The sequence below is a fragment of the Acartia tonsa genome, chromosome 13, assembly GCF_053477335.1.
Source record: "Acartia tonsa isolate MP-2025a chromosome 13, ASM5347733v1, whole genome shotgun sequence".
NCBI classification, from domain to species: Eukaryota; Metazoa; Arthropoda; class Copepoda; order Calanoida; family Acartiidae; genus Acartia; species Acartia tonsa.
The window spans coordinates 24,071,624-24,090,091 of record NC_137272.1 but is presented as its reverse complement, the minus strand read 5'-3'; the positions used below and the strand labels follow the sequence as shown (position 1 = coordinate 24,090,091).

The 18,468-nt window shown below is 30.4% G+C and overlaps 1 protein-coding gene across 2 annotated transcripts in view; it reads left to right on the top strand.

The window, feature by feature from the left end:
• The first annotated feature begins 253 nt into the window (after window positions 1-253).
• The window catches only part of Tusp (WD40 superfamily protein Tusp), an 86,600-nt gene continuing 68,385 nt past the window's right edge, over window positions 254-18,468 (top strand). The window contains exons 1-5 of one of the 2 annotated variants that reach the window (XM_080180654.1): window positions 254-317; window positions 10,198-10,294; window positions 11,327-11,449; window positions 12,192-12,239; window positions 13,375-13,455. In XM_080180654.1, coding sequence (XP_080036780.1) covers window positions 10,199-10,294; window positions 11,327-11,449; window positions 12,192-12,239; window positions 13,375-13,455 — 348 coding nt within the window. In that variant the 5' untranslated portion in view covers window positions 254-317; window position 10,198. The remainder of the gene's footprint in view (window positions 318-10,197; window positions 10,295-11,326; window positions 11,450-12,191; window positions 12,240-13,374; window positions 13,456-18,468) is intronic. The other variant, XM_080180655.1, reaches the window with a different exon arrangement.

Here is an 18,468-nt window from a genome sequence, read left to right as displayed (position 1 = left end):
CCACATACCAGACAACCAACCATCTAATTGTCAGACCTTTATCTGGTAAATGAATTACTTATCCGGATCTTTCTACTGATAAGGAGAGTCTTATCGGTCTAATAATTAGCCCCTACATTCGGTACAAATACACAGACAGACAGACTGTTACGAATCCTATTTAAGAAATTAAATTATGCCTTTTATTTGACAAGTGTATTAGATGTAAACCAGATTTAATCGTTAATTTTAAATATTTTTTATTTTGGAAAATGTCAGAATAAAAATGTTAAGTTTAAAAATGTAGCTCTATTTACAGTAACCTTTCAAATAAACAGGTAAGAGATATTACTTTTTTTTTATCTTTTTAACAAGTACAAATAGCTGCGAGGTATTAATATGCATTAATATTTTGAATTAAAGCAATTTGCATAATGTAAATATATATTTTAGCTAAGATAATAAACAATTTTCAACATGTTATTCCATCTTTTAGTATATTATTAGCTTTATATTTTTGTATGAGATATCAAAATGAAAGGTCCCAAAAAAATTGAATTCAACAAATGAGAGAGTATGATCTATGCAGTCCAGTGTCCTTTCTCTCTTTCTCTGAGATAGTTTAGAACACCTTGACTATATCAAATCTTTTGACAATCATTTAAAAATTAAAATCCGTCCACAGTTTATAAAATTCAAAGTATCTGTTGAGAACTAATACCCCCAACCCTTTAATTTAAATTATGGAAGGGTTAGCTTAGTTTAGGTCAGCTTAGGTTAGGTTACATATGGTACCGTGTAGCCCTGCAGGGTTAGGGCACCACAGTTAGAGGCCCCACAGGGCTCAACCGACACCATATTTTTATATAAATCTCACTGCAAGATATAAGTTTGATAGGACGATTCTAACGTGCCTAGATTAACAATCAGCGCACGAACATACAGCAGGGGGACACTATGGAAAAGCTTGGTTGTAATAATATATAAGAGAACAAGGTATAAGATATGAAACAATTAATCACGCACCTGACAGAAAAGAGGCAACAAAAACAAAAAACAATACCACTGCAAAACCTGGCTTATACTTAGAAAGCTTTAACAGAATATTAATATTTTCTTCATTAAACTGAAAAATATCATTATACTATAATATTCAAACTTTTAAATTAGTCAGAATAACATTTCCTTTAATTTTTTAAAGCGAAGCTTTTCTATAATTAGGGTCGGTCGGTCAGTCAGTCAGTCCGTGACGGATAGCTTTTTTCGTTAATTTAGGCATGTTAGAATTGTCCTATCGATTTCAAATATTACATGGTGATCCCTGTAGTAGTTAGGTACAATTTAGAAAGCGTAGCACCTCTATAATCGTTACCAGAATGTCCGTACGTCCATTTTCAACATGATGATTTTTTCACTTTTTTAACAACAAATTTTTATATGATCTAATTATTCGATTGATCTGATTTTTGGTATACTGATTCCTGGGATAACAAATTACAATATTATAAGCAAAGCAACTCTATGATCAAGTCCTAAAAATGTAAGTATGTCCTTATACATTATCCTGCATCAAGCAATTTTTCACAAATTTACCTACAATTTTGTTTCTATTCTTAAACATTTATATTCTGATTATTCAGTTCTGACACTCTACAAATGTTAATGCCCTTTTGTCCTACGGTTTCAGAGCTTCGCTTTTATGGATGTTGTCATCCTTGTTTCTTTGTTAATATAATTCAAAGCAAAAGTGTGTGCGCACTAATTTGCAAAAAAGAGTAAATATTCATTATAATAATGATTTTTTGTTTAGTGAAAATAAAACTTAAAGAAAAATACGATATTTAAGATATTTATGGCCTATAAGACAGAATTGTGCTTTTGTTCTCTTGAAAATAATAGTAAAGGGTGTGCAAAAAAAAATGCGGATCTTTTTAAAATTTAGATTGCGCGGCTTGTGTTAATAGTAGAAAAATGTTATGCATACCATTAGAACCGTTATGAAGTCTATTATTTGGAAATATGAAAACGATTCCTGTGCTACGTATAATTTATGAGCTATGTGGTAGAATGTCCCAACTGACTTAAAACTTGACTTGCGAGTAAATCATTAAAGATGAAATTTTTCCACTTTTCTCACATTTATCAATACAGCTCCTAAACTAAAAATAGCACAAAAATCGTAATTATATTTCCAAAAAATAGAGCTTATGACGGTTCTAACGATATACATAGCATTTTTCTATTATTCACACAAGCCGAGCAGTTTGAATTTTAAAAATGTCCGCATTTTTGCACACACTTTTTTATCTTTAATGATTTACTCTCAAGTCAAGTTTTAAGTCAGTTGGGTCATTCTTCTACGTAGCTCCTAAACTATAAGTAGCACAGTAATGGTTCTTATATTTCCATAAAATAGACTTCATAGCGGTTCAAACGGTATGCATAACGTTGTTCTACTATTAACACAAGCCGTGCAGTTTGAATTTTAAAAAGGTACATATTTTTTTATATACTTTAATCTTTAATGATTTACTCGTAAGTCAAGTTTTAAGGCAGTTGGGACATTTTACCACATCGCTCCTAAACTATACGTAGCACAGGAATCTTTTTTATATTTCTAAAAAAACTTTCTATTTTAAAATATAAAGTAATAAACTACTAATGACTTCGCCCCCTGACACATAGTTGTTGTTTGAGATCATATCTCTAAGGGTGTGTAGCAGACTTCCCTCTGCGAAATAGCCTAAAACCTACACCTGACCAATACCGAACATTCCTGAAAATTGTTTAACGATTACTGGTTGCGTACACACACACACGCACAAATTATTAATGTAAATGAACGTCCTTGTTATATTATTTGGCAAAGATGGGATAATTCCGAACACATGTTTTATTTTTCAGTCAACCTTTATAGGAGCGAATTTTCTATAGTTAAAGGTATTTTTCGTCCGTAGCACTATTGGGGAAATTATTTACTCGGCTACTATATGAGATAATGATATGGATTTTTATTTGTAAATATTCCTGGACTATTCTGTTATTCCTTCTGTTTTGCTTCTTATAATTTGAACAATATTTGTTTTGAATTTTTTGCTTTGCTACTTGTCAATGTTGTCATCTGTGTTCCTTTACAAAAAATGTATATCTGTATGGTTTTAAAGTGAGTAATTCATTGACAATTGCTTATTTGTTCGTTACAATGACATTTATATATTTTTTATAGATGCAAAACAATTCTAATCTAGAGTATGCCAGTACTTATGTTTCAATGGTAGTTCCAAAATGATTATTAAATAAAATTCCTCGTTCTAAACAAATTTAAACATTAAAATAGTTTATCTAAACTTTTTTATAAAAGTCATGTCAGCTCCTTATTGCTGCGCTTATTCTGAACACCATTGCTTTTAAGTTTTAAATAATTGTGAAAATATTAGAAAAATATTCCAAATTTACTTGTTTACAAGTTATATACATAGTTATATTTAGAATTCTCCTAGTAATAAAATTATAAATTAATAACATTGGTTATTTCTCAACATGCTATTCATAGAACATTATAATTTAATTAATTATCTTTTAATTATTAATGTTCTTTTTAACACTGATACTACAAAATCATACCCTTAATATCCAATATTTTTATGAGAAAAAAGTTTTGGTTGGTAATGTTAATAAATCACTTAACATGGCCTTTTGATTTATAGAAACTGCTTTTTGAATAAGGTTAAGAGTTTTTTGATATAGAATAATCTTTAAAACTAAATAATTGATAAAGTTTTGAAAAAGTTACATCCGTGGTTCACTTTTGGTAAGAATGTTAATAGTAATGTCCAGAAAGACATTACGGAAAGCCACGGGTTTATATTCCAAGATTATGAGTCATACTTTTCTATACATCCATCCTTAAGATTTATCTTTGGATATAAACTGTGGGTGGCGATACAATGTTTCATATTTATTATTTTCAAAATTTGAGTGGTGTCTAAATATCGATCGTCTAATGACATGATAACGACACAATTTTGAGGAATTATACATGCTAAAGATAATGAGGGATAAGAGAACGGAAGATAGATTTATTTAAAACAAAATTAAATGTTCTGTAAATTTAAATTATAGCTGGAAAAGTTTCAATCAAATCAAGATTTATTAAAAAGTGGTACGAAAAAATGTATACAACATTTTTCTTCATACCCTAGTTATAGAGTAGCTGTACTATATATAAATAATATTTTGTAGAACCACTACCACACCCTAGAGTTAGTATATAGTAAGCAAGATCATATGGTTTTACACAACAGGGGAAAAATTAAAGTGTTTTTACCCAACAACTATTTTAATTTTATGCATCTAATAACTACTTTTATCTGAAAACAAAACTAATTTACTTTTAACTTTTGGGGTAAAATTACAGTTTGTATTAGAAACTGTAGTATTTATTATTTTTGTAATCAAGGAGGTACGCATTTTTCATAGAACTTTTAAGGAACTATCTAACACGAGAGAAGATGGCTCGACCCAAACTCCCTGACATTTATAAATCAAACATTAGAAGCATCTCTGTAAGAGTCACTTTTCTTTCAAATTTTGTTTATGCTTTTAACGATTAAATCATTGGTTTTTTTATCTTTTCTGTATGATACAGAAATAAATTGTGGATTCTGAGCAACCGGTGATTTTCCCCTTCTATCCATTCCCTTTCCCATTAATTTCCCCTACGCTCATTCTAACTATCATCTAAAATTTTCGTTTACCCCTACCCATTTCCCTCCCCTCTAGTATGACGTAACCACGTAAAGGTTACTAAAATATTCCCCCAGTTAAAAGCATCCCCTTCTTAAATATTTACTACTAAGCCCAACAAAAATTTAGGTTTTCATGAAAAAGGGGGCAAAAATGATATTTTATATTTAAAAGTAAAAATTAAAGTTTATAAGAAATATCATTTTAAGCTGTTTTTTTTTGTGGGTATATTTTAAGTTGTTTATGAGAATATACCTACCTTCCGCATAGATTCATACCGATATGGCCTACCTTATTTTCTTTAAATTATCTTGTTAATTTACCAACTTTGTGTTTAAGTTTTCCGAAGAAAGAACCATTAAAGTGTCCTACATTTGGTGTCCATTCACTTCCGTATATTTATCAGAAAATGACATTTTTGGAACTGCATAATAAAAATGTTGCCCTTCCCCTCATCATTAAACTATCCCTCTCATCAAATGTTATATTTTTTGGAGTATGAAAACTATACAGATATGATCATAGGCGTCCAAGGGGGGGGGGGGTAATGGGGCGATTAACCCCCCCCCCCAAACGAATTTGGGGGTGCCTACGGCAACCCCCAAAATTTTTTTCATTTTACCCCCTCCATTTAAAATTTACCCCTACCCTGGGGGTGCGGTAGGCACCCCCAACCATTTAGGAGGGGGTATTTACCCCCTCAAACAATTTTGGGGGGGTAAATACCCCCCCAAGCAAATTTTACCCCCGGGGAAAAAATTTTGGGGGGGGTAAAAAAAAAATATTTGTTATCAGGGTTATATAAAAGAAAGATGACTAAAATTACTTGTTGATATTATCATTTATCTTTGAATAATTCTAAATATAGGCTATGGATGTTTTCATCCTTGTTTTTAATTATGTTATGAATAAATAATAAACAAGAGACTAGAAAATAATAATTCTAAATATAGATACATATGTTTCCTTTTCTATTTCTTATTGTCGGTATCACAGATCTTTACGTTGTTGTATGAAATTGCTAGACTACTATTTGAGATAGTTATCTTTATTTGGTACCCCTGGACAATAAGACTAAGAGTGTACTTTGTCCGTCCTTAGCTGAACGTAAATAATGCGCTTTGAAGGTTTATCCATCTAGTATAAATTCTATATAAGCCAAACTATTTCCAATTATAAAATCAATTGGATGATTTTTTTATGTTAGATTTTTGTTTCTTAATTACTAAAAGGCGTGCTAACCTATCTTTATACTTTGATCTCTATATGATAATCTAATCCTCGATTGATAAGAAAATTCTGCAATGTCTCAATTCTGTGTAAGATATCGAGCAGTCAGAAATGTTCGCAAGTTAAAAAACTAGAATTTCAGATAACCAATAAACTACTGCCTTTAAAAGTTAAATAAATATTTGGTTCTAAAAATCTCTTTGTTTTGTACATTATAACAATTAGCTATATTAAAGATATTTAAAATCAAAGTAAGGGATAAACAAGGATTACAACATCCATAAGTAGCGAAGCACAAAAAATCGTAGATGGGAATACGTACAGGTAGATTTAAAAGGTTTTTACTAAAATCAAGAATAGATTTATTGGATAAGATAAATATGAAACCTTGTTTTATTTTGTATGATGACGATGATCAAAGTAAATTATATTAAAGATGCTTATAACAATGGGAAAAATTAATTTGATACTGATATCCCATAAAAGTTTGAAAATTGGATCAAAATAAACAAAGATATTGGGAAATATGTAAAACATATAAAAATAGCCAAAAACTTGATAAAAGGCAGTCTGGCCGCCATGGTTGTTTTCTTAAAACGACAAAAAATTTAATTCTTAAATCCTTAAAAACTTTAAAAATTTGAAAAATCGGACCATATACACTGAAGATATGGAAAAAAGTGTTAAATATATTTATAAATAGCCTAAAACCTGCCAAAAAGGCAGTCTGGCCGTCATGGTTATTTCCTTTAATGACGGGAAATTTAATTTTGATATCCACAACTGAAAAATTTTTGAAAATCGGACTATAAACACTGGAGATATGGAGAAAAATGTTAAAAATATAAAAAAACAGCCTGAAACCTGCTGAAAAGGCAGTCTGGCCGTCATGGTTGTCATCTTTAAAAGACGGGAAATTTAATTTTGATATCTATAACTGAAAAATTTTTGAAAATCTGACCATACACTGAAGATATGGAGAAAAATGTGAAAAATATAAAAATAGCCTAAAACCTGCTAAAAATGCAGTCTGGCCTTCATGATTGTTTCTTTAAACGACAGGAAATTTAATTTTGATATCTGTAACTGAAAAAATTTTGAAAATCGGACCATAAACACTGAAGATATGGAGAAAAATGTGAAAAATATAAAAATAGCCTAAAACCTGCTAAAAATCGGTCCGACCGCAAATGATGTTTTATAGTCAATTGTGCTCCTTAATAATGGGAATGTTGTCAAAAAATTTCAGCATTCTATCTTTTATAGGAGCTGAGTAAATCCCATTTCCCCAATAGCGTTACGGACTGACTGACTGACTGACGGACGGACGGAAAAAGTGAATTATAGAGTAGCTTCGCTACTAAAAAACATGCGGGCTGTAAGAAAAGTGTATATGAAAATTCTAAAATCTGTCTGAGCTCTGAATATATAGTAAAATGCAGAATTATGAGATGTGCACTTTAAAAAGACTATTTTTTCAGTCTGATAAACAAAAATGTCTTTTCAGTGGCTTAAAAAGTCCTAGATGTTTATATTTTCTTGTCAAAAATAAGATTCGTTAAATCCGTGTATTCATAAAGCTACCATTTTTTATGTGTTTTATCCTTATCCTTGGGTAGGAATTTATGTATAAAGTAAAATTTATAGCACTAGGACCAATATTCCATTTTCTTTTACATTTTTCAACATAATTTACAGTACAATGTTTAAAATGGTGGTGTTATGTTGACATAAAATTTCTTAAAAATGCACTTATCAATTTAAAAGAGCTTAAGTACCTGATATTTACGTCGTCACTATGTACAACATTGAGCTCTTTAAAAAATGTATTAACTATTTTTCGCAATGTATTATAGACAGCTTTCTGCGTAGAGTATAATAAAAACTAAGAGATTAATTTTAGTTAGTTGGCCCCGAGCGAAAATTTTCACAGAATTATTTTTAATAGGATACGTTACATAGTTTTTCGTGTAGTTCAAAACCGGTTGACTTTCATACTCGAAACTTTATTTTACTTTATTCAAAATTTTTAATAATTAAATTTAAACATAGTATTGTGTCGACACAATAATAAATCCAAGTTTTAATAGGGGTACAGAAATCTTTGAAGATACATAGAGATTGGTTATGGAGTGAGAAAAAAGGAGATAATACAAAAAAATTAAATTATAAAAAATAAAAAGAGAGAATGAGAGATAAATAAAGAAGTAGAGAAGAGGTTAACAAATTGTGTGTGTGAGAAAGAAAGAGAGGGAAAGAGAAAAAGAAAGAAAAAAGTGAGAGGGGGCGTAGGAGGGATTGAAATATTTAACACAAAAAAGTAATTTACTTTTAATAATTACTTTTCTTTATGCAGCGATCAGAGAATCTAGTTCTTGCAGAGTAGTTGCACAGAATTTTATATAAAAAGTTAATTTTAAGTGAGTTTGTTATTTTTGTTTCTTCTATTCTTTGAAGATGATGATTTGAATGGAATGTAAGCTAATTTAGTTAAATTTGGTCCAAAGTGTTTGAGAATGTTGAGTAGAAACCAGAGATCTTAAGAGATAACACAGTGGACGTTAAATTTATGTGCAAAACTTAATAAAGTTATTCTTTCTGTAGATTAAAATTATTTGTTGAAAAGTTAAAAACGAAGATTTAATAAAAGTAACCAAAGCTTGAAAGCCAACAGCTAAGAGAATCATTTGCTAACAGACAATTGAGTTACGATAAACTATAGAATATTGAATCAAACCATTAAATAAATATATGTCATTTCTACACAAATAATCGCTACCAAATTAATTTTACTTGATTGACGGCTACAAAAAAGTCTAAAACCAACCCAAGTCAAATTTCTCGAAATTTTTATGGGGACTTTGTAAAACTTCCTTAATATATAGAAACGGTTCTTTGATTTTCGATAATCTAACGAACAAACAAAGAAAAATCTTATTAAAAAATATAAAAGGATTAATTCCTACGAAATCTAATTTTTCAAAACAAGATTTCTCTATTTTAGAATTAAATATGATTCTGGGATTTGAAGAAAAATCTTGTTCTATCACGGATTTGGAAAAATACTTTTTTCGTCAACGAATTAACATCCCACCCCCCCCCCCCCCTGCCTTTATTCTACAGGAATTTCAAGAGAAATGTTAGGCTTAAAAACTTAATTATGCATTGAAAAAGAAAACAATTAAAAAGGATATATAAGAACCATTCCTGTGCTATATAGCCTAAGAGCTACCTGCTAAAACTTAAAACATTTCAACCTTTTTCTCACATTAACAACAAGCCGAGCAATTTGAATTTTTAAAATGCGCGCATTTTTGTTCTATGCATAATTAAGTTTTTAACAACTACATTTCTCTTGAAAGATTCTGTATAGATCTATTATATGAACGAAAGGACATTTTTTTCAATACAACTGGTATAAGTTATTTATTTTTAGATTTAGAACTAGAGTATGGGGTGGGGCAAAAGTGGTGATTGTAAGATTTATTTTTCTTTTCCTATGAATATTAGTTAGAAATCCAGAAATGGTCTCAGAACAACTAAATTAGACGTGCTATCAAAACTGCAAAATTTCACAGATAATATGCATGATATAAACCTATTTATAGAGTAGCTGCAATAGTACAAAAAATATTAATAGCAAAAACAAAAGGGGATATTCTATATCAAACAAACTATTTAACAACCTGTTTTGATGCTAAATTTTATACAAGTCAAAGTTACAGTTAATGGGTCAAATCATATAAAGGTATATAAGGGTTCCTTAGCCTTACATAGATATAAAGGAATATGAAAAACTTAGGAAACCCTAACTCTTAGGCAATTCTATGAATTTTATATGATTTTGAATATTGCTTTTTTGGCAATCGTACTGTACATAGCAAAAAAAAACATTACTCTTGGGTCTATAATGATTTGCTTTTGACGATGATAATTATGAATTTTCTTCTGGCCAAATATTTTTTGTAAAGAACCAAAAGTCAAATTTGCTCTTTCGTAAAAATAATTCCGCCTGTTTTGAAAGATGTTACTAAATTATATTCTAAAACTTTATCAAAATGCATTTAATCATCTACTATTCATATACACAGGGTGAAAGGGATATTTAGCGCATTTAAGTATAAGAAAGTATTTTTGTAGCCTTCTTGATGCCAATAACAACGGTTTCTTTTGCTTGTTGTTAATAAAAAGGATACAGATAGGTCTCCTTGTAGATAAATATTTTACTATCTATCTATCTAGAATGCACCTGCACTGGGAGAGAAGTAAGAACAGCACTGGGGATTGTTGTATAACAGACTTGTCATGGATGGGCAAGGTTCCAGACGAAATTCCATCGGTAAGATTATTAAAATTTACTCAATTATATTGCAGTATACCAACACTACATATAAAATTACAATTGACGATAAATTAACAATTTCATCCAACATCCCGATAAAATCTGTGAAATTCAGTAAATTGCAAAAATTTCAAATTAATTTTTCTGTCATTGAATTTTCCCTCCCTGACATTAAATGCCCATTTCTTTTTCAACAAGATCTCCTACTCTTTATTGGATTTATTGGATCTTACTTAACCTTTGCCTACCTCCTGGTATGATTAAAGGTTAGTAAATATATCCACCTAAGGACATACCCCCCCCCCCTTCGGATATATCCCCCTAAAACATCAAATGAGGGTATCATTTTTTTTATAGTCACACACCCTTTAGAAGAATTTTTTTTTCTCTCATCCCCAAGGATCTAATATAATGTTGGTTGGTCCTCGGGTAAATAGCCCAAAAAAAACTTAACTAGGACCAATATTAAGCTATACTAAAAAAAGATTAGTTTGTTAAATAGACAAACATAGTACATTAGGATAGACACCGAAATACAGTAGTATGTATAAAAAATTGTCATAAATCAAGTTACAGACAATAGTATCCTGTTGAACTATTTACATTTTGTCATCATACAATGGTTTTTGTCGACAATAATGCATTAAATAAAGTTGGTAATTTCTTTTCAATATATTTGTATAACCTTATGACTTCATACTAATGTTGATATTACAACTACATGAAATTTTGAGAGGGAAGGATAAAAAAGTAGGCTAATCTTTTATAAAGTTGAAGGACCGAGGATAAAGGGTTTTAAATAGTTCTATCTCTCTATCCAAAATATATTATTAATCTAGTATTTTATACAGACTAAATTGCAAAATTATTTATTTTTAAATGCCGAAATGCAATAACAGCAAAGTATTTGGGAAAAAATATAAATTATGAATTTGAAAGAAGGTGTGCATAAAAATAGCATAAAACAATCCAAAGACTCATAAATAAAATGCCAAAAAACTATCCCTAAACAATTGTATTATTATCTAGGACCAAGGCTGGAAGTTATCAAGAACGAACTATTACCAAGAAGGATGGCTGGCAACAGCAAATCTGCGTGGAATTGTTGGGATAACATACACTTCCTCCTTTTCCGGATGCTCACAAAATAAGGTATCTACATCTATTCCACCCGAAAGTGAAAGTGGACCATAAGCAAGCCATGTATTTCTGACACCTTAGGTTATGTAAGTGTTGAGTAATTGGGCACTGAAATGTTAGATCTATATAGAAACGCTTTCTAAAAACGAGTTTGTTAAAAAGTTAAAATGTGTTTCTGTCTATCTATCTACGTATCTTCCTAGCAATCTATCTATCCTTCTATCATATTATTTGTATTCAAAGTTAACCCATGAAAAGAGAATTTTCTTTACCTTATCATTGAGATGAAAAAAGATCGGCCATAAAAGAAATTATGCATTTTTCCATCAAACCATCAAAAAACTTTGATCTTTTAACAATATCCAATCAGTTTGAAACATTTCCATTCGTTACACCCCCTCCACCCCTCTCCCTCTTCCCTTCCATCACAATCAGGAGCGAAGTTTTCTAAGACTTCAAGTATTCGTCCATTTGATATGAAAGTCAAATCTGTGAGCTTATGATAATTAAACTTGAAGCTTACTGTTGACATTTAATTTTAATGTTTTATGCCCCTATTATTTATTTATAAAGCGATCATGGATGACATTACATTGACATGCTAATATCCATATATTTATATAATAATTGTCTTGTTTTGCATTAAATAATAGGCTGTCAATGTACTAGTCTACTCAACTAAAAAATCTAGCATACTTTATTTACATTTAATTCGATTTTAAGCTTTTTATAAATTCATAAATTTTTTTTTTAGGATATTCCAGCCAGGACTAATTTCAACCTTAGAGGACATCGATCTGAGGTAATAGAGCCTCAAAAGGCAAAGTAAATTTAAAAATGGTGGAGTGCATGTTTGTCTGTCTTCAAAACAGGTTGCAATGTTTTTCATTTAAGCTTAATGAAAGGTATTAAGTTGATATATCTATAAAAATGGTATAAAAGAATCATAAATAATGATAACTACACAATGCTTTTCCAAAGAGCTTCTTATTTCAACTGTTAACTTTGGGGACTTCCAAAATGGTGGTCCCAAAATATTTTCTCTCATATCTTTGGTGTTATTTATTGGTACGATTTACAAAATTTTGTGGATAAGGATATCAAAATCAAATTTCTCGTTTTATTTTTGTGCTTACAGATAAAAGGACAGATTTTTTCATTTAAAAAAAGGCATTCGTTTGTACTAAAATTATTCTTGTTTATTTTATATAATTTATTATGAAAAGGGTTGAAGTTTATCTATGGATGCATAAGGACAGTAGCTCCATTTTTAATTTAACCTAAAGATATTTTCTTATCCCTAGCATTGAAAAAGTTATTTCAAAGAACTTCCCCCCCCCTCACTCATTTACTTGCGTAATTAATAGAATTAATAATTTGCAAGGCCATAATTTGCACGGTCAAGTAATTAAAGGATGCATTTTTTTATATCTACAATGGATATGTTTTAGATTGATCAATATTTGAAATTGTAGCTGGTCGTTTCTTTTCTTTAAGGATTAAGGGATATGACAATAGATGTGTCTATGTGATCGATGGTATAGAGTAGCGAAAAGGGTCTCATCAAAAGGGTTAAGATTGGATAAAAGAGATATTTTTTGTTAATACAACTAAAATACAAGCAAATTTACGGATGAAAGACATATTCTAACTATAAAGAATCTTCGCTACTAGAACAGTATTAGTCTATAATACATATGTCATTTGGAAATTATCAAAATAATAAGAACTTTAAAAATTTCCAAGGTTAATTTGATAAAATGTATATCCAACTTACCTGAAAGGTAAAATTATCAGTATCTTTTTTTTTAAAAGACACTAATCCAAACTAAGAATTTTGTTTAATACAATTTCAACAATTGGTCAAAAAGTGGTCAATGGTCAATTTCATGGCTGACATATTATTGAAATTTTTAAAGTTTACATATTTAATTTAGGTTACCCTTGTAAAATGGAACGAGCCATATCAAAAATTGGCCTCCTGCGATTCAAGTGGAATCATTTTTGTGTGGATTAAGGTAGGTTTTGTTATTTTGTTTTGTTATTAATACACAATATAAAATAGTGCGGTGTCTGTCCCTCCGTCTGAATATTAACATCATGCTAATCTGTAAGCCAACCTATCTGTCATGGCTTAAGGCTATTATCTAAAAAAATTTATATAAAATGTTATAAAAATGTCTTCAACGTAATTGTCTTATTTAGAAATAGGGACTTATATATTATTCATAATTAATTATTTACGGAATCTAAGTTTTGTTTGTATAAAGGCAATTAACATTTTATTATTTTATTACAACTTCATACTTCATAATTATGATAAAAACTGATATCATAGGCGTCCAAGGGGGGGAGTAATGGGCCATTTGGCACCCCCAAAATTTTGTGAACAATACCCCCCCCCAAAAAAAAATTACCCCTACCTTGGGGGTGCCGTAGGCACCCCCAACGATTTTTGGGGGGGTATTTACCCCCCCTAACCATTTTGGGGGGGGTAATTACCCCCCCCAAAATAAATGTTCTTTAAAAAAAAATTTTTGGGGGGGGTATTTACCCCCCCCAAATTGAATGTTCTTTAAAAAAAATTTTACTGATAGTTTATTTTAGGATAGGTTATATTGGTTTAGGTGATTGCCCCACATGGTTAAGCAATTGGCCCCCCGCAGGGGCTAGAAATAGGAGAGAAGCTTGTGTGAAAAAAACGAAGAAACGCCCCTTAAAGAGCGTTGCCACAAAAGGACTATACCCCAATATAGTCCAACCAGTTAAAACAGTTCTTAACCATGATAACAAAAAATTTAATAGTTTGATCATGTTTTATTTGCTTGGGCCTTTATAAGGGCTAAAACCATCCCGGGGATCTATGATGTAATTGTAAAGCACTGAAGATTCCATAAAATAGATACCTAACTAAATTAAATATTTCATTAAATAATGAAAAAGAATTTCTATAGGCGATTTCTTTTGGGAGGATGTCAGGGTGTCTCAAAACTAGTTATAAAACTTACCAGGACCTATAAGACGCTTCACTTTAAAGTATAATCATATTGGTTCATTGGTTAGTGAGTTAATTATTGTATTTTTATGTTCTAAAGAATGAGATACTACTATATATTTGAATAGTAGTGGCGCCCTTAGCATCTAAGAACTCGTGTTTTCTAAAGGGTAAAAAGGGAGGAACCACTCAAAGGATTGACCTATAATAGTGTGGAACCATCGTGGGATCTATGTGAAGCTTTCCTAAAAAGGAGAACTCAGTATTAAAAGTAATGAAATCTGAAGCTATAGTCAAATAAACCTTACTTACTACTTTATGTTATAGGATAGTACTTATTAACTTAATGGATTAGGTAGGTGCTTTTTTTACATAATTAAATTACCCCCCCGAAAAATTTTACCCCCGGTGTAAATTAGTTTGGGGGGGGTAATTACCCCCCCCAACAGATTTGGGGGGAGTATTTACCCCCCCCCAACAGACTTTAGGGGGGGTAATTACCCCCCCCCCAATCAAATTTTACCCCCGGGGTAAAAATTTTGGGGGGGGTAAAAAAAAATTTCCGCGCGCTTCGCGCGCTATTTTACCCCCCCCAAACACGAATTACCCCCCCCCCCTAAAATTTTTTGCCCCCCCCGAAAAAAAAAGCTTGGACGCCCCTGACTGATATATTCCCTTAAACCGATAATTTAATCAATTGAGTTAATGTATTTTTTTCGGGGCTCTTCTAAACTCTTTAAACTAAATCTGATTTAAGATTGGCAACAAAGTGAAATAAAAAATTGTGACTTTTAGTTTTAATAAAATAACGTTTGAAATTTAGGTTATTTTTGTTACTTTGAACTAAGCAAAGCGTTTAAGAAAAGTTTTAAACAATTTAATAAAATATTTAAGGTCAAAGGACCAGGAATTAGACAAACTATGCTATGAAAGGTTAAAATAAATTAGTAATATTGTTGAATTACAGCCCATAAAATTATCTACATAAAATGTACAAATCTAAGAGGTTTTTTTTGTTAAAAAAGCGATCTAAGTTTAAAAGGTGCTGTACTGATATATTTAAAGTTGATCCAATGAAAAAATTTGGGAGCGTCAAAAGTTGCGTCATTGTGTACACTTTAGGTATGACACTAGAATTTTTATTTCTTCTTTTAATAAATGTTTATATGTTGAATTAGGGAGTTTGTGAAGAGTGAGGGAGAGACGTAAAGGAAAGGGATTTGAAGAAAAGGGAAAATTTAGGGAAGTGGAATGTTGGTATTGTGAAGGATAGTGATTTACATTTACATTTCTAAAAATTATATCAGTAACTATTTAATAAAAATAAATACAAACAGACAGTCACAAGTAGTTAATGACGAGCTTTGCGAATAAAAAAGGAAATGTCAATAAGTGAATAGGGCATGTTAGATAGATTCTATCCTTGATCTATAGTAATTTAGGCCCATATACAATAGTTTGCCTTCATTCCCGTCTAATTATCAACTAAGAAAACAGATATTATGGCCAAAACTAGAAAAAATGTTTGATTACATTTTTAAAATGATTATTGAGCCAAATGAAACTTTTTTAGTCATAAACACCATTTATCATAATAATAAAGTATCAGAAACAATCTGATTCACATTTTGAAATTAATATTACATTATTTTTAAACTAGCGGCTACGCCCCTAGAGGCACTTGAGGAGCAGAGAGTCGAATTTAATAACCCAATTTCTTATTTTAGATTCTAAAAGAAAAAGTAAAAGGGGGGGGGGGGGTTGGGGTGCTCCCCCTCATTTTTAATTTTAGTTAATTTTTTTTTTTTTGGGGGGGGGGCGAAATTTTTTGTTTTTTTTCAGGGGGGGGATTTTTCATTTTTTTTTTTTGGGGGGGGGGGGTTGGGGATGTCCCACTCCCAAGAAAGTAGTTATAAACCTTCCCAGGACCTATGAAAAGCTACCCTGTTAAGGAGAACCCGATCGGTTCAGCGGTTAGCGAGATCCTTCGGTACAGACACACAGATACACAAACACACAGACATCCTGTTACTTTAGTATAAGGATTACAAATTTAACAGGTTTATATTCAAAAGACATATTTAAAATGCTACCACATTGGATACTTAGTTCATGTTTTTCTATAGTTTATAATGTGAAATTTGTAGTTTTAAAGAAATAATAATCTTTAACATATGAATGTTTTAATATTCTAATTTTACACCTATATATATCTGGTACTACAGCGAAAGTGTTGGCACACCATATACAATATCACATACACAAACATCAATTACATTAAAACATTTCTTTCTACACATATTTTCTTACATATTACACATGTGTAAATAAGAACAGCAAACAAAAACCAAACATTTTATTTTTTAAAGAAATAGTAAACATTAGTATATACTATACTAGTATTAAATATAAATTTTACGGACGAACGGATGTACGGACAGATTAAAGTTGTAAAGAAGCCTTTCTTTCAAAATGGTTAGATTATGTCTAAATATAAATTCAATGGTTTTTGTCTGCATGTCTGCGTATAGTGTCCAATGAAAAATGACCAAACCAGTATACAATTTACCATTGGTCAATAACAATGTATACTGGCCTATTATTGGTCATTTGTGTTGTACGACGTCACTTTTTATTGGACACTTTACGCTGATTCACATTATGGTACTAAACAAAAGTAGCTGATAAAATAATTCATCATAATCTTTACAGGGTATACTTCTAAAACAAGACTATAGAAATGTTCATTTATAATTCTCGAAAACATTACCAAGGAGTCATTATCTTTGTTAATAGGTATAGGGTGCACATAATGTTTTATTGATTAAATCAACATTAATTTATTCAGGGTGTCCCTGAAAATTATTCTATTATGACAAGTAGTAGATGCTAGGGGCGCCGCAATTTATCTTAGTTATAATAAAATGAATAATAATATAATTCATCTAAGTACATACACTTTCGATCACTAATAAAAAAAAGGTTCCCTCTAATCATTATCTTTCTATTTCTAAGTTAAAACTGTTTTAAAATTAACCCTCTAAAAATTTATAAAAAGTCAAATATGCGTTTTAGAAATGATTTTGCCTATGATTTAAAAAAATCGTAAATAGTAAATTTAAAAATTTGTGTAAATTTGTACATGTACAAGGAAAAATAAAATATATTTATTTTCCCTTATTTCACATGGCTGTCTCAAAAAAAAAAAATTTAAATCTCCCTGTAGTATAATGTATTTTGTAGAGCCTAACATCTATATTATATGTAAATAAGGGTAAATGTTTATTATCTCTTTGTTAAAAACAATAACAACATGTTTGTTCTCAACATTATTATATATTATGGAATAAACATCATATTATGTACTTACAGTTAGGATAAAAAACAATGTGTTTTTTTTGCATGAAAAGCATAAACTTTAGTTTAATTAATTTGATCATAATTCTTATATAAAATTAGCATGTTCTTTTGTCTGTCTATGTCTCCTTTAACATAAAGTTTCCTATAGGTCTGTGAAGGTTTATAATTATTTTGAGAAAAAGTTCCTCTAACCTTCCAAGAGCAATCGCCCCTGAAGATAATATACCTGACAAAAAAAACCATGAGTTTTTAACTTGTATAAAATCCTATTCCTGTTCAATGTAAGCCTAAAGAAGATCTGTAATTATAAGAAAATGGAATTGTAAAAGTAACAAAAAGGTTACTCTACAACATGTTAAAGAAGTTAGACAAATATACTGAAGTAAAATACTGGCCATAGACAGGGTGCTTAGGCAGAATTGTCCTACACAAAAAAAACAATCATCATTTAGCCGAATTTAAATCTAACCGTCGCAAGAGTATCATACAATAAATAGATTTGAAATTGACCGACCTTCTCATATTAAAGAAAAACTTCGTACCATGACCTAATATTAAAGTTATTACAGTAAGACAATAAATACTGTTTTACATTTAGAGTATTGGACAATTTAGGTGACCCTGTAAAACTAAAAGTCAAGTATATTTGTCAACTTTTTGCTACTGTGCAATCTGC